General features: G+C 44.6%; 1 protein-coding gene across 2 annotated transcripts in view; it reads left to right on the forward strand.

Annotated features, from left to right (window-relative positions):
* Positions 1 to 19,074, forward strand: part of LOC131109868 (zinc finger MIZ domain-containing protein 1-like) — an 89,933-nt gene extending 70,859 nt beyond the window's left edge. The window contains exons 6-24 of one of the 2 annotated variants that reach the window (XM_078788679.1): positions 734 to 769; positions 11,403 to 11,538; positions 11,617 to 11,731; positions 11,794 to 12,011; positions 12,076 to 12,277; positions 12,352 to 12,627; positions 12,832 to 13,014; positions 13,106 to 13,183; positions 13,252 to 13,420; positions 13,496 to 13,637; positions 15,438 to 15,648; positions 15,718 to 15,823; positions 15,879 to 16,045; positions 16,141 to 16,208; positions 16,280 to 16,348; positions 16,480 to 16,715; positions 17,826 to 17,989; positions 18,476 to 18,757; positions 18,838 to 19,074. In XM_078788679.1, the coding sequence (XP_078644805.1) occupies positions 734 to 769; positions 11,403 to 11,538; positions 11,617 to 11,731; positions 11,794 to 12,011; positions 12,076 to 12,277; positions 12,352 to 12,627; positions 12,832 to 13,014; positions 13,106 to 13,183; positions 13,252 to 13,420; positions 13,496 to 13,637; positions 15,438 to 15,648; positions 15,718 to 15,823; positions 15,879 to 16,045; positions 16,141 to 16,208; positions 16,280 to 16,348; positions 16,480 to 16,715; positions 17,826 to 17,989; positions 18,476 to 18,757; positions 18,838 to 18,945 (2,966 nt within the window). In that variant the 3' untranslated portion in view covers positions 18,946 to 19,074. The remainder of the gene's footprint in view (positions 1 to 733; positions 770 to 11,402; positions 11,539 to 11,616; positions 11,732 to 11,793; positions 12,012 to 12,075; positions 12,278 to 12,351; positions 12,628 to 12,831; positions 13,015 to 13,105; positions 13,184 to 13,251; positions 13,421 to 13,495; positions 13,638 to 15,437; positions 15,649 to 15,717; positions 15,824 to 15,878; positions 16,046 to 16,140; positions 16,209 to 16,279; positions 16,349 to 16,479; positions 16,716 to 17,825; positions 17,990 to 18,475; positions 18,758 to 18,837) is intronic. The other variant, XM_078788680.1, reaches the window with a different exon arrangement.
* Positions 19,075 to 20,125: the final 1,051 nt, after the last annotated feature.

Genomic DNA, 20,125 nt, shown 5'->3' on the forward strand with positions numbered 1-20,125 from the left:
AGTGACCAAGAAGAGCTGTGTTTTTGTTAGCGTAAACGGACGCACAAGAGCTGGCAAAAATAATGCTAATGCTAAATTAGCATTAGCCAATAGTGAGATTCTTCTGTTGTTTGTTTGTTTGTTTGATAACATGTCCAGTTGTGATAGATGCGTTCAATTTGGTGTGGTTTTTGCATTTTTTTTAACACGGAAAACTGTCCCAAACTTAAAACTAGCCGGAAATGTTGTATTCAGTGAGGCTCCATTTCCAGTTCTATGGTTATCATCACACTCGACCATTTTGTCATCACCGCTACTCTTTTATGGGTGACGTCACCTGCAGAAAGGGTGCCAAAAAGTGATCCCGCTATGATCCCTTCGACAGTTTCGGCTGCCAACAGCTGACTGGCACATTTGACCCACTTGCCGTTGGCACAGAAGGGGTCAAAACGGCCTTGATTATCTTCTCTCGAGTCGCGCTGACCTACTTGAGGCGAGACTCCTGGCAGTTTAACACTTCCCGAAAAACCCCTGCAGCCCCCCGCTCACACACAGATACCTCCCAGTGGAGGAATTTAGCAGTTGTTGAGCTGCCATTTTGGTTTGAGGTTGTTCTAACGAAGCAACAGGTGTCTTTTTTTTTTTTTTTCAACTTCCATTGTTGAATTGATGAATCAAACATATATGATATAAAATATTGTGCAAAGTAGTGTTTTGTCCAGCCCAGTAAAAATGTAAAATTTGAACCCTACAGAAACCAACTGCTGCAGGAGGTGTCAGTCTGACTCAGGTACTGCTTGTGTGTCCCAGCGCAGGAGTATACTGTATATACTGTTTTATCATACACATACTGGCTTCCCGTCATCGCCATTGCCACACCCCCACCCCCACCCCGCTTTCCTCTGTTCATATTTCTCAATGGTGGCTGCGCAAACATGTGGAATGATCATTTGGCTGCCGTGGTGTTGTCGTCTTTATTCTGCAGCGTGCAGCATGTCGCACCTGATGATGTTGTCGTCGTCACCTCGTTTGCCTGCATCACCATTTCATCTGTCAAGCGTCGAAGCAAAATACTTTTTCAATGCAACGTATTTGCATTAAAGCACCTTTTCGTACTGTAGACTAGCGCTGAAGATGCTCACAGAGGCGTGGTAAACACTCGCCGGCCGCAACATTAGGTACACCTGCACTTGCTAATAATATCTAATAAAAATACTACTGTTTTGTTATTTTATTGATGCTGTCAGGGATGTAGTAATTCATTATTTTATTTTGTATTTTAAATATATTTTTATTTTTATTAAAGTGCATTATGCTGAGGGTGTTAATTTTTTCCAGTCATACAAAAATATTACATTATAGTTACATTATTGTAAAAGTTGCATTTTTAATGCAATGTTTTATTGATTTTTTTTATTATAATTATTATATTATAATTACAATTACAATTATTATTATTATTTATTTTATTTATTATTATTATTGATTATTTATATTATTATTGATACATAATTATTATAATAATTAAGGAATTATAATTAATAATTACAATAATAATAATTATTTTTATTTTATTATTATTTTATTATTATTATTATTATCAGTACCAGTAATTATCGGACATCCCTAATTATAGTATTAAATAATAATGATTCTATATTCTAATTATTGCATATTATTATTTTTCCCAGCTGAGACTAGGCATGGTCCGAGATATTCTGCCAGGATGATTACCTTGTCCAAAAATATCCCGGTTTGATGGTTTCACTTTATTATAACTAAAACGTGTTATTTTGAAATATCTTTATTGAAAAGAGAAACACAGTCAGTACAGCCAGCAAGTGTCTTTCATGCGTTCTGCTGGTGTCAGGTTTGGGCAAAATGTCAACATCCGTGTTTTTGTGGCACTATCAGGCAGAGGCTGGCAGCAGGCTTCCACAGCGGTGCACAAACATCGGGCTTGTGGAGGCGCGCTCCAGCCGAAAACCTCTTGAAACCATTTGTTGAACAGTAAATGCATGACGGAACAAACACTTTCTTTTTTAATGCGTGGCACGTGGGGATTTATGATGCATACAAACCCCCAAAAAGTATTTTTCGCTAGTTTTATTCACTTCATATGGACTTACGTCAGGCGCAAAATGCGATGGAACAGTGAGAAATGTACGCGTGTGAGTGCTACCTTTTTAATTTTTCCATTATTTCCGTCTTATTTTTAGCCGATTATGCGAGTGAAATACTCACACTGACAGCCTGATTGCCACCACTCAATGCTAACAAGGCAGCTAACAACGCCTGTGTTACCTATGGCAACACAGCACAGTGGTTCCAACACATTGAAGCCCAGTTTTGAGGATTATTTCCACGTAAAGACATATCATAGAAACTGTATTTATTATGTTTATTTGAACCCCTAAAGTGGTTTAAATCCACACTTGATTGTATTTATATCGAGAAATATCCAATAACATCATCGGTTTTCAGCTTCATTGTTACCATTTGGCCGCAGTGTAGCTCATGAGGAAGCCTCTAATTCCAAATCCCGAGCGCTTGCACATATGGGAGCCTCTAATGAGCCTGGAGGGGTGCCAGGCCCTGACCAAGACCCATCCGCTGAGTCCTGGCCCCCCTCCCCTCCCTCGCTCCCTCCCTTGGCGCAACTGTAAGAAGGTCTCAGGTGACTCAGACACTCGCCTTTGAACCCACCGTGACACCGCCGTGGTACCACTGGTCCAGCACCCTGAGGTGGGCACCAGGCTGGGGCACATCTGCTGTATCTTCTAGATAATTAGGATCACTGGTAGACCGCAGCTCTTATTTCTATCTTTGCGATCGACTTCACGTATTTGCTGACTACTTCAAAATACTCAATTAAATACTAGTTTAAAGTCACTGTCGTCACGACAAAGCTTTTATTGTGGTTATAATAACAATAATACAAATGCTGCATTTAGGTGTACTCGGAAATCCCAGAAAATAACCTCAAAATATGTGAATTCAACTGAAGTTACGTAGTGTCTTTGAATGCAACCCCACTTTGCTCATACTAACACGGTTAAAGTGTGAACAAGTTCAAATGTTCTGCTACTATTAAACTATTAACTAGTGTTAGCTTGATTAAAATTTTGAGTTAATTTGGAGCTGTTAATAATCTAATAATAATACAACTAACCGTAATCTCTTAATAACCAGTTAATAATCTTTCTTCTAATTATAGTAAAAATGGGCATACACACATAGTTGCAATGGTGATTAATTGCGATTAATTACTTTGAAAGCTGGGATTAATCTGATTAAAATATGACAAGTAAAATCAAGAAATTGTGCACTCGCGCTTAAATTGGAGGACTCTATACTCTTGTACCTGTATTGCAGTATTAAGTATTAAGACACGTAGTAGTCGTGCAGTAGCCATCCTTTCAGGTTCTCACAGAGCTGAAGTCTCGCGAGATTTGATTGGTTGGAATAATAATTTTTTGAATTAATTTTCCCATAGGAAACAAAACTTTGTAGCCGTCATTCAAGTTTAAAACAATGTTAAGCAGCTTGGAATTCATGTCCCTTGTGTTCTATGGCCGTCATAACACTTTTGTTGGTACTCTTTATGTTTTGGTATTAGACACAGAAAAAAAGCACAAGAAGAAGCAAAACAAAGTTTGATTGATGTTTCCCTTATATAACCCCATTTTAACTCATTTTTGGGAGGATTTTTTTTTAATTATTTTTTTTTTTTACCAACAAAACTGACCTATGTTCAGGTATGCATGCAATTATGCAATATATTTTTATCCATATTGTGTCATGACAGGTTTCCTACATTGTTGTTTACATTCATACTATATGTAACATAAAATATGTCCACAACAGTAGCTTCATCTATAAGACATATTGTACTGAGCTGCCTGGACAGTGACACGGGGGCCTCTTTCCTTGCATCACATGGCCGTCATCACAGTTTTTGCATAGCATGTTGCTAGTCGTTAGCATACAGTATGATCAGATTAGACGTGAAGATGCATGAATGTTTGCTTCCAATCAGCTTACAGTAGGAGCTGGAAGTACAGTAACAGATTGGTGTGGGGGGGGTGATGTTTGACTAGGAATTATTTCTCAACGGGGGGGTGCAAAATGCTGTGGATGTCCATGTACAGTGAAGAAAATAAGTATTTGAACACCCTGCTATTTTGCTATTTCTCCCACTTAGAAATCATGGAGGGGTCTGAAATTTTCATCGTAGGTGCATGTCCACTGTGAGAGAGATAAACTAAAAAGAAAAATCCAGAAATCACAATGCATGATTTTTTAACAATTTATTTGTGTGATACAGCTGCAAATAAGTATTTGAACACCTGTGTATCATCTAGAATTCTGACCCTGAAAGACCTGTTAGTCTGCCCATTAGAAGTCCACCTGCACTCCATGTATCATCCTGAATCAGATGCACCTGTTTGAGGTCGTTAGCTGCATAAAGACACCTGTCCACCCCATACAATCAGTAAGACTTTAACTTGTAACATGGCGAAGACCAAAGAGCTGTCCAAAGACACCAGAGACAAAATTGTACACCTCCACAAGGCTGGAAAGGGCTACGGAGCAATTACCAAGCAGCTTGGTGAAAAAAGGTCCACTGTTGGAGCTATCATTAGAAAATGGAAGAAGCTAAACATGACGGTCAATCTCAATCGGAGTGGAGCCCCATGCAAGATATCACCTCGTGGGGTCTCAATGATTCTAAGAAAGGTGAGGAATCAGCCCAGAACTACACGACAGGACTTGGTCAATGACCTGAAAAGAGCTGGGACCACCGTTTCCAAGGTTACTGTAGGTAATACACTAAGACGTCATGATGTGAAATCATGCATGGCACGAAAGGTTCCCCTGCTTAAACCAGCACATGTCAAGGCCCGTCTTAAGTTTGCATATGACCATTTGGATGATACAGAGGAGTCATGGGAGAAAGTTTTATGGTCAGATGAGACCAAAATAGAACTTTTTGGTCATAATTCCAATAAGCGTGTTTGGAGGAAGAAGAATGAAGAGTACAATCCGAAGAACACCATCCCTACTGTGAAGCATGGGGGTGGTAGCATCATGCTTTGGGGGTGTTTTTCTGCACATGGGACAGGACGAGTGCACTGCATTAAAGAGAGGATGACTGGGGCCGTGTATTGTGAGATTTTGGGGAACAACCTCCTTCCCTCTGTCAGAGCATTGAAGATGGGTCGTGGCTGGGTCTTCCAACACGACAACGACCCGAAGCACACAGCCAGGAAAACCAAGGAGTGGCTCCGTAAGAAGCATATCAAGGTTCTAGCATGGCCCAGCCAGTCTCCAGACCTGAACCCAATCGAAAATCTTTGGAGGGAGCTCAAACTCCGTGTTTCTCAGCGACAGCCCAGAAACCTGACTGATCTAGAGAAGATCTGTGTGGAGGAGTGGGCCAAGATCCCTCCTGCAGTGTGTGCAAACCTGGTGAAAAACTACAGGAAACGTTTGACCTCTGTAATAGCAAACAAAGGCTACTGTACCAAATATTAACATTCATTTTCTCAGGTGTTCAAATACTTATTTGCAGCTGTATCACACAAATAAATTGTTAAAAAATCATGCATTGTGATTTCTGGATTTTTCTTTTTAGTTTATCTCTCTCACAGTGGACATGCACCTACGATGAAAATTTCAGACCCCTCCATGATTTCTAAGTGGGAGAAATAGCAAAATAGCAGGGTGTTCAAATACTTATTTTCTTCACTGTAGTATCGTTATTGGAGTCGTGGGTGGGAAGCAAAACAAATGAAGATATTTTACTCAATATGTATGGAAAGAGAAAGAGAGAGTGTGTATGATTTATTAGTGTGTTAGTCCAGGGCGGGTGGCATCCCTCACTTCTTCTACATCTCTGGTAGAAGATCTGCTTCTCGCATACGTTGAAGAATTGACATTTTCAGTTCATCAGGAGCTGTTATAATCACGTTTTAGTCTTTTCACAGCCCTAATATTTAGATGTGATTATAAATATCCATCCCCCCCTACGGCCACATATGGTTCAGCCCTCTTTGTGGCCTAAATCCAAGCATCCACCTCCCTTTTTTTTGGTCCTTTTTAGACGTGTGTGCGCGGGTCCATGTGTCCAGCAGGAGGCTGCCTTTAAGCTGCCCTAAAAGCCAGCCAGCAAGTCTGGCTTCCCCCGCCTGGCAACAAGTCTAAGTAGCTATTGACGGAACTCCAACATCCCCATCGGAAGACTGCAAAAAGACAAACATGAGGTGCAGACAGGAGGCTGTTGTCTGGCCTAGATAGACGAGAGCTGCTGGCGTCCAATCGCCATTCATAGCTGCCTTCGCACGCTCATTCATGCTGCTTTTTTTTTTTTTTTTTAAACTATTATTTTGCTGCAAAATCCCAATATTTTCTCACTAGACTACCACACTCCATAAATCCATCAAGGGGTATGTCTGGACCCCTTCCAGCTCCAGCAGGAAAAATCAAGCAATATTGAATTTTATCCAATACTAGACTAAGGGCGTCAAAGAATCGGGGCGCTGCAGCCAAGTGGGAACTGTGGAGCACATGGAGGTAAATCCATGGATCCTCTAAGGTGCTACCCACTAACCGGGGGCGCTTCTTCTTCTAATTGACTCCCAATAGAAAGCAAAGACCGGGACGCCCAGTGGAGGATTTGTGTAACCACTGGAGGTGTGTTTTTGTCTCCTGGCCAAGATGGGACAATGCCGAGCAGAGACAAGGGAGCAGGTGTCCATTAGATAGTGAACCGGGGGGGGGGGGCTTGGGGGGGTCATGAAAGCTTTTTAGCATCTGTTTCATCTGCTACCTCCCTTGTCTACTCTGCGCCAATACATAGAGGAGACAAAAAAAACCTTATTATTGCAATTTATAATATGATTATTTAATGTTGTTGTAACTCCTCTACTCCTGAAGAGCTGCGCACACAACTTCCTCACACAACTATAATGTCGCTCCACATCACCACAAAATTTAAAATGACTGGGAAGCTCAAATATTAGCAAAATTGCTTGAAAAATATGGCCGCCATTAAGTTAAATGTTTATTAAAAGGCTTCAGAATTTGTGTAATGACAATAAAACATGTTTTTGATATCATGCCATTCACATTTTTAACTTAACTTTTATACATTTTAACAAATTTTAGTTTTTGTGTTACTACCCCAACCTTCCATCAGTGGGTCAAAAATGACCCGGTCAGGTTGTTTTCTTGAAATATCTTTGTAATTAAATTTTTCATCATTTCATATTCCATGTATTCCTCCAAAAACATATTTTTGATATCATGCCATTCACATTTTTAACTTAACTTTTATACATTTTAAGACATTTTAAGAAATCTTCCATGAGTGTGTCAAAAATGACCCGATCAGGTTGTTTTCTTGAAATATCTTCATAATGAAAAAATTCTTATGATTTCATATTCCAGATATTCCTCAAAAACACATTTTTGATATCATGCCATTCACATTTTTAACTTAACTTTTATGCATTTTAAGAAATTTTAAGAAATCTTCCATAAGTGGGTCAAAAATGACCCGGTCAGGTTGTTTTCTTGAAATATCTTAGTAATGAAAATTTTTTTTTATCATTTCATATTCCAGGTATTACTCAAAAAACATGTTTTTGATATCATGCCATTCACATTTTTAACTTAACTTTTATACATTTTAAGAATTTTTTAGTTTTGTGTTACTACCCCAACCTTCCATAAGTGGGTCAAAAAGCTGTATGATCGGTATTACACGTATGTTGGCGTGGCCTACTTAAATGATAACAAAGCGAGCGGATTCAGGCATTTAACCACAATACTTAACTAGCATGCCCCCCCCCCCCCCGCCCCCCCTCCATGCCGCCACGTTTACGACAGACGAGGCGTTATCAAGGACGTGGACAACTGTCGGCCATGCAGCAAGTGTCATTTGTCACATCTCCCATCGGGCTTTTATGACGGGGGGGGGGGCAATTGCTGCACAGCTGAGCACCGCAATATTAATACGGCTGAGGGCCAGGGCCCCGAGCCCCTGGGACCGTCCACGGGGGGGACCACCGGGGAGGCCAGTGTAAACTGAGACACAAAGATTTAATGAGCTCCTGAAGAGTCTTTGTGATTTTTTTTGGGGGGGGGGCTTCTGAGTTTGAATGAGTGGGGGCGGGAATTTTATGTTGAGATCAGATTTTTATTTCTTTTTTCGATAGCCACACGAATGCTAGCTGATATTTTTTTATTCTGTCCGTCATCCACAATCCTTATGTGAAACGTTCATTCATTTTTTGCAGGGGGTGCTGGAGCCTATCCCAGCTATATCCCAGACTATAGGGGTGCTATTTCATGTCTGGAGGGCTCTAGTAATGTTAAAAAAAAAACAGGTAAACAAGTTTTCATTCATTCATTTTCTACCGCTTATCCTCATGAGGGTCGCGGGGGTGCTGGAGCCTATCCCAGCTGTCTTCGGGCGAGAGGCGTGGTACACCCTGGACTGGTAGCCAACCAATCACAGGGTACATATATACAAACATTCACACTCACATTCATACCTATGGACAATTTGGAGTTGCTAATTAACCTAGCATGTTTTTGGAACCTACACAAAAATACCTACCAAGGGTATTAACCCACGCTAAGCTAAAACTCTTAACTTTACATCAACACACATCAAACAAGTCATTTGTCATCATTATTGTATTACTATACTGGGTAATACAAGTTTAAAAGTGACTATAGGGGTGCTATTTCATGTCTGGGGGCTCTAGTAATGTTAAAAAAAACAGGCAAAAAATTTTCATTCATTCATTTTCTTGGCCATGTCTGTGTGGAGTTTGCATGATTTCCCCGTGCATGCGTGGGTTTTCTCCGGGTACTCCGGTTTCCATCCGACATTCCAAAAACATGCTAGGTTAATTAGCGACTCCAAATTGTCCATAGGTATGAATGTGAGTCTGAATGGTTGTTTGTCTATATGTGCCCTGTGATTGGCTGGCCACCAGTCCTGGGTGTGACTCCCGCCGCTCGCCCCAAGACAGCTGGGATAGGCTCCAGCAACCCCCTCGTGAGGATAAGCGGTAGAAAATGAATGAAGTGACCCGAAGAGATGGGTCGTCTTATATTCTGCGTCTGTGTTGTTTCCCCTGGAAAGAGTTGGGAAAAGACCAAATTTCCGATGTTTGCGGGTCTAGAGAGCTAAGCATGCAAACCAACAGCAAAGCTGAGCTTTTCATCCTGTCACACCGGTGACCCGGAGAGTGGGGTTGTCTGATAATTAGGGTTGTCTTTAATTTCAGTTTTAATTCCCAGGAAAAAATGTTGTCTTATATTTGGGTTTGTATAGATTTCAGTAGGTGGCAGCAAACAGCATCTTCCACCCTAGCGAGGCAGAGCTTTTCTTCCTGTCAGACACATCTTGTGCTCCATATAGGACGCAAGGAAGTGTTGAAATCCAGGAGACGGTGTGTTCTATTCTGTTGTGATGTTTGTGTCTGGGTTTTATTTGTGTGTGTTTGCCAGCACTCACGTGTGGCCGCATCGCTCGGGTTGCCATGTTTGCCACGGCGAGCCTTCCTTGTTTGTTCCCGTCAGCCCCATTAGTCTGGTGTTTTCGTCCACCTCGCACGGCGTATTGGCTACACGGTGGCAGCCTTGCACGTTGCCCGGCCACGGACACTCGGCTGTTACTGCCAACCGCACCCATTATCCCCCTCCGCCGGCCCCTCCCTATTCAGACAGGGAAGTGATGTGAATCTCAAGAGGAGAGGTGGCCTCTCTGATCGAATCCACGTTCCATTTGTGATGCCACCTGGAGGCTATTAGCAGGCAGGCGACACAGAAGGAGGGGAAATGGATGGAGTCTACAGTAGAGCTCAAGGAAGCACTGCAGATGGAAAAAATACACAATTCCATCATTTATCCACTGTAGGCAACCCAGGATGATGCAAGCCAACAGTGAACCCTAGTGGGCAAAAGTAGAACTGACGTGATGGATCATAGTGGTGCATTATTGACATTCATTCATTCATTTTCTACCGCTTATTCTCAGGAGAGTTGCGGGCATGCTGGAGCCTATCCCAGCTGTCTTCAGGAGAGATTTTAAAGAAAAAAATGCTATTTTAAAAAATTCTGTCCACAATCCTTATGTGAAACATTCATTCATTCATTTTCTAATGCTTATCCTCAGAAGGGTTGCGGGCATGCTGGAGCCTATCCCAGCTGTCTTCAGGAGAGATTTTAAAGAAAAAAATGCTATTTTTTAAAATTCTGTCCACAATCCTTATGTGAAACATTCATTCATTTTCTACCGCTTATCCTCACGAGGGTCGCAGGGGTGCTGGAGCCTATCCCAGCTGTCTTCAGGAGAGATTTTAAAGGAAAAACTGCTATTTTTAAAAATTCTGTCCGTCATCCACAATCCTTATGTGAAACATTCATTCATTCATTTTCTACCGCTTCTCCTCACAAGGGTTGCAGGGGTTGCTGGAGCCTATCCCAGCTGTCTTCAGGAGAGATTTTAAAGGAAAAAAATAAAAAAAAATTTAATTCTGTCCGTCATCCACAATCCTTATGTGAAACATTCATTCATTCATTTTCTGCCGCTTATCCTCACGAGGGTCGTGGGCATGCTGGAGCCTATCCCAGCTGTCTTCAAGAGAGATTTTAAAGGAAAAACTACTATTTTTTAAAATTCTGTCCGTCATCCACAATCCTTATGTGAAACATTCATTCATTCATTTTCTACCGCTTATCCTCATGAGGGTTGCGGGGGTGCTGGAGCCTATCCCAGCTGTCTTCGAGAGAGAGGTGGAGTACACCCTGGACTGGTGGCCAGCCAATCACAGGGCACATATAGACAAACAACCATTCACACTCACATTCATACCTATGGACAATTTGGAGTCGCTAATTAGCCTAGCATGTTTTTGGAATGTGGGAGGAAACCTACACAATAATACCTACCAAGGGTATGAACCCACGCCAAGCTAAAACTCTAACTTTACATCAACCCACATCAAACAAGTCATTTGTCTTATTTTATTACTATACTGGGAAATACCAGTGTAAAAGTGACTATAGGGGTGCTATTTCATGTCTGGGGGGCTCTAGTAATGTTAAAAAAACAGGTATACAAGTTTTCATTCATTCATACCTATGGACAATTTGGAGTGGCTAATTAACCTAGCATGTTTTTGGAATGTGGGAGGAAACCGGAGTACCCGGAGAACGTGCAAACTCCACACAGAGGGTGGAATCGAACTCGGGTCTCCTAGCTGTGTGGCATGTGCGCTACCACTCGACCACCGTGCAGCCTACATATAACTTGTATATTATACGTATATAATATTTTTTATTAATAATAGGCTATAGTCAACCTCAAAAAAGGTTCAAGCTCCGATCCATTCTTCTTCCAGCTCTTCTGTCATCGTGGTGCGAGGAACTGGGACGCCTTCTCCTCCTCCGTCACCAGAAGAACCGGCAGAACGAGCCCCCGGGAAAAGTGCCCATGCAGCCTCCCATGAGCTCCATGAAGCCCGGCCTCTCACACGGGTCGGTTCTCGAGGACTTGCTTGGTTTTTATTTCACAGGGTAGCAAATAATAATTGTGTTTGCGTTTGATCCTGGCAGAGATGGGTCTTTTCCCTACGACTCGGTCCCCTGGCAACAGAACACCAACCAACCTCCAGGCTCGCTCTCCGTGGTGACCACGGTCTGGGGGGTCACCAACACCTCGCAGAGCCAGGTACTCATCTGAATTATACATCTTCTCGGTGCTGCAGACCCTAATTTGAATCCTTGGACCAGGTTTTGGGGAACGCCTTGAACAACAACAACAACCCCATGAACCCAGGAAGCAACCCCATGGGTTCGGGGATGTCGGGTAACAATCCAGGGATGAACCCCTCGCAGTTCACTGGTTCTCAGCAGCAATTCCCCAACAAAGGCAACTCCAACCAGGGTTACATGCAGCAGGGCATGTACGGGCGCCCTAACTACCCCGGTGGGGGCGGCTTTGGGGGCAAGTAAGTTGTATAAATCAGTCAGCGCAGGCGATTGATATGGATTAACGGGTTTCCCTTCTCAAAGCTACCCCGGAGGTCCGAATGCTGGACCCGGAGGCATGGGAATGCCGCCACACTCCCGTCCACCGTCGGACTTCACTCAGCCGGCAGCTGCTGCGGCGGCGGCGGCCGTTGCTGCCGCTGCCGCCACGGCGACCGCCACTGCCACCGCCACAGTCGCCGCTCTGCAGGAAACGCAGAATAAGGACATGAATCAATATGGACCAGTAAGGATGCTAGTTTTTTTTTTTTTTTTTTTTAACACCCCCATGACGCTAAATCAACCAATCCTGTCTTCCAGATGAGTTCCTCTTTCCAGATGGGACCAAACCAAGCGTACAATAGCCAGTTTATGAACCAGCCAGGACCCCGTGGACCCCCATCTCTACCTGGCAACATGGGCTCCGGAATAAACGCATCAAATATGAGCGGACCCCCAATGGGGATGAACCAGCCCAGGGGTCAAGGCATGGGGCCCTTTGGGGGCCACGGGCAAAGAATGCCCCAGCAGGGGTACGCCGGCCCCCGGCCACAGGGCATACCTATGCAAGGCATGAAGAGGCCATATCCTGGCGAGGTAAGTGTCATATTCAACTGGTGGACCGTGGGCCAAATCTGGCACATAAGTCCAACTCAGTAGCATTTTTGCATATCGCTCCTGTCATATAGAGGATCTTTGATCGTCATAAACATACTGTGTTTCGATACATCAAAAAAATGTATAAATACGTCTTTGCTAGCTCGCCATTAGCGATATTTTAACGTATTTCTCTCGCCACAGCCGAACTACGGGGGGCAGCAGTACGGACCAAACACCCAGTTCCCCAACCAGCAGGGTCAGTACCCGACACCCAATGCTTCCAGGCAGCTGACGTCCAACAGTTACCCCGGTCAACGGATGCCCGGACAGCAGCTTCAGTCCCAGTACCCGCCCCCCAGTGGTCCTATGGGACAGTATTATAAGGTACATAACGGTTACCTTGACTAAATATATATTACATATAATAAAATATATTTTCAACCAAAAATAATGGCGGCGATGGTGTTGTCCGCAGCAAGAGCCGCCTTTTAACGGCCAAACCAACAACTTCTCTGGGAGCGGTTATCAGTACAGCCAGGGGAATATGAATGGGGTAGGTTCACACCTCCATCTTTTTTGCTGTTAAGGTTCTTTTGGTAATTTAATATTTTCTCCATACAGCCACCCAGACCCATGGGCAACTACCCCCACTCTCCAGTACCGGGCAACCCCACCCCTCCGATGACGCCAGGAAGTAACATCCCTTCGTACTTATCCCCCAATCCGGATGTGAAGCCCCCGTTCCCTCCTGACATCAAGCCAAATATGTCCGCTCTTCCTCCACCGCCAGGTCAGGAACCTGGTCCATTTCCTGACACTGCAGTCTTGAAGTTCACGGTAATCTGATTACTCTTCATATTCACAGCCAACCACAACGAGGAGCTGCGCCTCACCTTCCCGGTGCGGGACGGCGTGGTCCTGGAGCCCTTCAGGCTCGAGCACAATCTGGCTGTCAGCAATCACGTCTTCCACTTACGGCCCTCAGTGCACCAGACTCTTATGTGGAGGTAAGACTTATGTCTTGGTAGACCTGGTCAGGAAGGTAAGACTTATGTCTTGGTAGACCTGGTCAGGAAGGTAAGACTTATGTCTTGGTAGACCTGGTCAGGAAGGTAAGACTTATGTCTTGGTAGACCTGGTCAGGAAGGTAAGACTTATGTCTTGGTAGACCTGGTCAGGAAGGTAAGACTTATGTCTTGGTAGACCTGGTCAGGAGGGTAAGACTTATGTCTTGGTAGACCTGGTCAGGAAGGTAAGACTTGGCTTATGTCATGGTAGACCTGGTCAGGAAGGTAAGACTTGGCTTATGTCATGGTAGACCTGGTCAAAGGGTCCACTTAGAGCTTGAAAAACAGTCGTAATACAAACTAGTGAGAAATGTCAACGGAGTCTAGCCAGTTAGTGTTCTCATCAAGACCCACATAAACCAAAACCAAGACTTGGAGGAGTTGAGACCAGGTCAATAGCAAGATAAAGCAATGGTAGAGTTGAGTACAAGACCAAGGAAGATCTAGACCAGGATCAAAGTAATGGTTGACTGAGTTGAGTACAAGACCAAGGAAGATCTAGACCAGGATCAAAGTAATGGTTGACTGAGTTGAGTACAAGACCAAGGAAGATCTAGACCAGGATCAAAGTAATGGTTGACTGAGTTGAGTACAAGACCAAGGAAGATCTAGACCAGGATCAAGGCAATGGTAGACCGAGTTGAGTACAAGACCAAGGAAGATCTAGACTAGTTTCACGGTGATGGTTGACTAAATTGAGTACAAGACCAAGCAAGATCTAGACCAGGATCAAAGTAATGGTTGACTGAGTTGAGTACAAGACCAAGGAAGATCTAGACCAGGATCAAGGCAATGGTAGACCGAGTTGAGTACAAGACCAAGGAAGATCTAGACTAGTTTCACGGTGATGGTTGACTAAATTGAGTACAAGACCAAGCAAGATCTAGACCAGGATCAAAGTAATGGTTGACTGAGTTGAGTACAAGACCAAGGAAGATCTAGACCAGGATCAAGGCAATGGTAGACCGAGTTGAGTACAAGACCAAGGAAGATCTAGACTAGTTTCACGGTGATGGTTGACTAAATTGAGTACAAGACCAAGCAAGATCTAGACCAGGATCAAAGTAATGGTTGACTGAGTTGAGTACAAGACCAAGGAAGATCTAGACCAGGATCAAGGCAATGGTAGACCGAGTTGAGTACAAGACCAAGGAAGATCTAGACTAGTTTCACAGTGATGGTTGACTAAGTTGAGTACAAGACCAAGGAAGATCTAGACCAGGATCACGGTAATGGGAGACCGAGTTGAGTACAAGACCAGGGAAGATCTAGACCAGGATCAAGGTAACAGGAGACCGAGTTGAGTACAAGACCAAGGAAAATCTAGACCAGGACCAAGGTAACGGGAGACCGAGTTGAGTTCAAGACCAAGTTGAGTACAAGACCAAGGAAGATCTAGACCAGGATCAAAGTAATGGTTGACCGAGTTGAGAACAAGACCAAGGAAGATCTAGACCAGGATGAAGGTGATGGTTGACTAAGTTGAGTACAAGACCAAGGAAGATCTAGACCAGGACCAAGGTAATGGTTCATTGAGTTGAGTACAAGACCAAGGAAGATCTAGACCAGGACCAAGGCAGTGCTAGATAATGCCAAGACCAAAACAGAGGCAATGTTAGATGGAGTGGAGAACAAGACCAAGGTAGATCAAGACTAAGATTCGGGCACATTGAGAACAGGACCAAGACAGTGAAGGACCCGAGTCGAGACCAAGACCAACACTCCCGTGTCCCTGTCCAGGTCGGACCTGGAGCTGCAGTTCAAGTGCTACCACCACGAGGACCGCCAGATGAACACCAACTGGCCGGCGTCGGTGCAGGTGAGCGTCAACGCCACGCCCCTCACCATCGAGCGGGGGGACAACAAGACGTCCCACAAGCCTCTGCACCTGAAGCACGTCTGCCAGCCGGGCAGGAACACGATCCAGATCACCGTCACCGCCTGCTGCTGCGTAAGAACGACTCTTCCATCGAATGGTTCATGTGTCCAATGGTTCTAACCGTGATGCTTCGTCCTGCAGTCGCACTTATTCGTGCTGCAGCTGGTCCACAGACCGTCGGTCCGATCTGTTCTTCAGGGTCTACTGAAGAAAAGACTCCTACCCGCCGAGCACTGCATCACCAAAGGTATACACCGAGTATGTACCCATAGTAGCATCCATGCTAATACTCATCTCTAAAGTCAAGAGGAACTTCAGCAGCGTCGCAGCGTCCTCGGGCGGCGGCGCCGGCGCCCTCAACGGCGAGGACGGCGTGGAGCAGACGGCCATCAAGGTGTCCCTCAAATGTCCCATCACCTTCCGGCGAATACAGCTACCCGCGAGAGGACACGACTGCAAGCACGTTCAGGTAAACAATCGTTTGAGAACGTTTATTAATTAAATACCCCCCCCCTCGTTCGTTTCGATGACACACGTTTTCTATTCGTTTGTCGTCCCCGGCAGTGTTTCGATTTGGAGTCGTATCTACAACTGAACTGCGAGCGCGGCACATGGCGGTGCCCCGTATGCAAGTACGTTCACGTTAAAATGGCGGCAAGTTTAACCGAACCGACCGCACTTTAAACGTCATTTCTCTTGGCAGTAAAACAGCCTTGTTGGAAGGTCTGGAGGTGGACCAGTACATGTGGGGCATCTTGAACGCCATACAAAAGTAAGTCGCCACACGTGGGGGTGTGAAAAGATCAATCGTGGAACCCCCCCCCCCCTAATAAAAACACCCCAAGGGTTCATCCATCATGCATCCATATCACGACTAAAATCATCTTTTCTGTTCTTCTCCAGCTCAGAGTTTGAGGAGGTGACAATCGACCCCACGTGCAGCTGGCGGCCGGTGGCCATCAAGTCTGAGATCCACATCAAGGAGGACCCCGACGGTCCTCTGGCCAAGAGGTTCAAGACCATGAGCCCCAGTCAGATGATCATGCCCAACGTCATGGAGATGATCGCCCAGCTCGGCCCCGGACCCTCGCCGTACTCGTCTCAGCAGGGGGGCAACAACAGCGAATACGGCGGTCAAGGTGGGTCGCAGTTTATTCATTTTCTATTGGATGCGGGGGTGCTGGAGCCTATCCCAGCTGTCTTCAGGCGAGACTGGTGGCTCAAGGAAGCACTGCAGATGGAAAAAAAATACACAATTCCATCATTTATCCACTGTAGGCAACCCAGTATTGACGCAAGCCAACAGTGAACCCTAGTGGGCAAAAGTAGAACTGACGTGATGGATCATAGTGGTGCATTATTGACATTCATTCATTTTTTACCCCTTATTCTCAGGAGGGGCGCGGACATGCTGGAGCCTATCCCAGCTGTCTTCAGGAGAGATTTTAAAGAAAAAAATGCTATTTTTAAAAATTCTGTCCGTCATCCACAATCCTTATGTGAAACATTCACCGTTGCGGGGGTGCTGGAGCCTATCCCAGCTGACTTCGGGGCGAGAGGCGGGGTACACCCTGGACTGGTGGCCAGCCAATCACAGGGCTCATATAGACAAACAATTATTCACACTCACATTCATACCTATGGACAATTTGGAGTCGCTAATTAGCCTAGCATGTTTTTGGAATGTGGGAGGGAACCTACACAATAATGCCTACCAAGGATATGAACCCACGCCAAGCTGAAACTCTAACTTCAAACAAGTCATTTGTCTTATTTTATTACTATACTGGGTAATACAAGTGTAAAAGTGACTATAGGGGTGCTATTTCATGTCTGGGGGCTCTAGTAATGTTAAAAAAACAAGTTTTCATTCATTCATTTTCTAGCGCTTATCCTCATGAGGGTTGCAGGGGTGCTGGAGCCTATCCCAGTTGTCTTTGGGTCGAGAGGCGGGGTACACCCTGGACTGGTGGCCAGCCAATCCCAGGGCACATATAGACAAACAACCATTCACACTCACATTCATACCTATGGACAATTTGGAGTCGCTAATTAACCTAGCATGTTTTTTTGGAATGTGGGAGAAAACCGGAGTACCCGGAGAAAACCCACGCATGCACGGGGAGAACATGCACACTCCACACAGAGATGGCCGAGGGTGGAATCGAACTCGAGTTGTTACCCATTCGAAAACAACCAACCTAAGAGACCTTGGAGTCAATTGTTGTTGTTTATTTCTCGTCTCCTAGGCAACAGCTACCAAGGCCACGGCAACTTCGACTTCCCTCACAGCACGCCGGCCGGGACGTCGATGAACGACTTCATGCACGGCCCCCAGCTGTCCCACCCGCCCGACATGCCCAACAGCCTGATGTCGCAGGACAAGCCTCTTTCGCATAACATGGCCGACTCGGTGAGTTTCTCGCTTCCTGTTTGTTAGTTTGAGCCCGAGTGATCCTAGGAGTTATGTTGTCTGGGGCCATGTGACCCCTTGGTGGGGTCTCCCCAGGCAAACGGGTCCTAGGTGACTTGCAAGACACCAGTGACTTCCACTGAGGATGTAGTGGGATGATGGAAGGAATACTTTGAGCCCCTTCCCAATCCCACTCACATACCCAGGACACCATCACCGTGGTGGGGCAGTCAAAATGCTCCTCACCGGCAAAGCTCCAGGGATGGACAAGTTTTCCTCGGAATTCCTCAAACCTCTGGATGTCGAGGGACTGTAACTGACACGTCTCTGCAACATTGCGTGGAAGTCGGGAAAAGTACCCTTGGATTGGTAGACCCGGGTGGTGGTCCACCTGCTGCCCTCAGTCTCCTCTTGGATGCAATTCCTTTCCCAGGTGATGCATTCAATACAGTCCGTATTTCAAACATCCGCTTCATTTCCTCGCAGATACCTCACTCTTCCAGCAACGAGCAGTCACAAGGTCCGCTGCAGCACAGCTTACATGGTTCCCCCCACCCGGGGGCCCAATCGGGGCAGCAGCTACACCACAGCGGACCACCGCCACCCACCCGACAAGCTCCGCCCCCTCCTCAACAACAACAACAGCAACAGCAGCAGCAACAACAGCAGCAGTCTGGCCCCAACAGCCACCCCCACGGCGACCTGACCTTTAACCCCTCCAGTTTGGACAGCCAAGCCGGCTCGGACATGCCGGAACCTTCTTTAGACGTGAGTTTCCGACATTTTTTTCTTCACTTTACGGGAATGTTGAATGTTTTAAATGTTTCACATTCCGTGTCCCCTCTCAGCTTCTTCCAGAGCTGGCCAACCCGGACGAGCTCCTGTCCTACCTGGACCCCCCGGACCTCCCCAGCAACAGCAACGACGACCTCCTGTCTCTGTTTGAAAACAACTGAGGCGTGTGCCTGGGGGGGGGCGTGTTTTTTTTTTTTTTTTTTTGCGCCCCCGATGCCGCTCCATACTTGACGAACACAAAGATGCACTCCCACTTCTCTTCTTCCTTCTTGTACAGTTTTATTTGTGGGGGGGGGGGACAAAAGTCCTAAAAGGCACGTCGGGGGGGTCCTTTGGAAGTGTGCAGCTATAATCCCTCGTTTTTTTTAAACTCCACACTTGTAGCATTTTTATCCAGCCGCAAAATTCCTCCGTTGGTAAAGGCCGCCACACATCATTTAACACGAGATCAATACAATGCAAAAAATTAATGAAGATTAAAAGATTAATTCATTTTTGATTTTGTTCCTTTTGACTCTTTTTTTTTTTTGGGAAGTCCGATCAGTTTTTATGTTTCTATGTAGTCATGAGTCACTAACAGAGATGGGCATAGCAATGGATTAATCTGTTAATTAATCCGTTAATCAAAACATTTATTTGGGAAAACGATTCCTGCAAAAAAAAACATAAAATGTTTCTCTTAGTTGAAAAGTTAAATATTATTTTGTAAATGGCAGAATATACTAACTTGAATATTCTAAAGCAGCTAATTTTTTTAGCCTACTTTTGCGTGTTGCAGCATTTTTTTTTTGCTAGCCGTCATGTTTATTTTTATTTGATTTTATTTTTAGAATTGAAACAGGCCATGGAAAAAAAAAAGATAAATATTATTTTTAATTCAACATAAGGGTCCTAAAAAAATTTGTTGCACATCATAAATGGCCCTCGTGTCGCAAATTGGACACCAATGTTGCTATGTAATTTTTGTCTCATAGTATCAATAATTTGGACCTTTCAGCAAATAAAGAAAATGCATTATTTTATTTTTCTGCCATAGAAAAATATTCAAAATAAGTTTGTTTTTTTTCAAAAAAACAAGATTAATTTGCCTCATAATTGAAAGTCAGTGAATCAAATGCCAAAATTCCTCGTTTCTATCTTATGTTTCCTGCTACTTTTTTATTATTTTGTGCAAAACTGCATCTCTCCTCCTCTTAAATGATGTGCAAAAGTGTGCCAATCAGTACATTTGGAAGCTTAGCGTTTGTTTTAATTTCACAACACTAACATAGAAGGGATAGAAATGCACATATCAATTTACTGGATTTTTCTTTTCTTTGTTCTGCTGCGTTTGCTGCCTCA

Source organism: Doryrhamphus excisus, unplaced genomic scaffold (genome assembly GCF_037039965.1).
Source record: "Doryrhamphus excisus strain RoL-2023G ecotype Guam unplaced genomic scaffold, RoL_Dexc_Guam_v1.1 HiC_scaffold_24, whole genome shotgun sequence".
NCBI classification, from domain to species: domain Eukaryota; kingdom Metazoa; phylum Chordata; class Actinopteri; order Syngnathiformes; family Syngnathidae; genus Doryrhamphus; species Doryrhamphus excisus.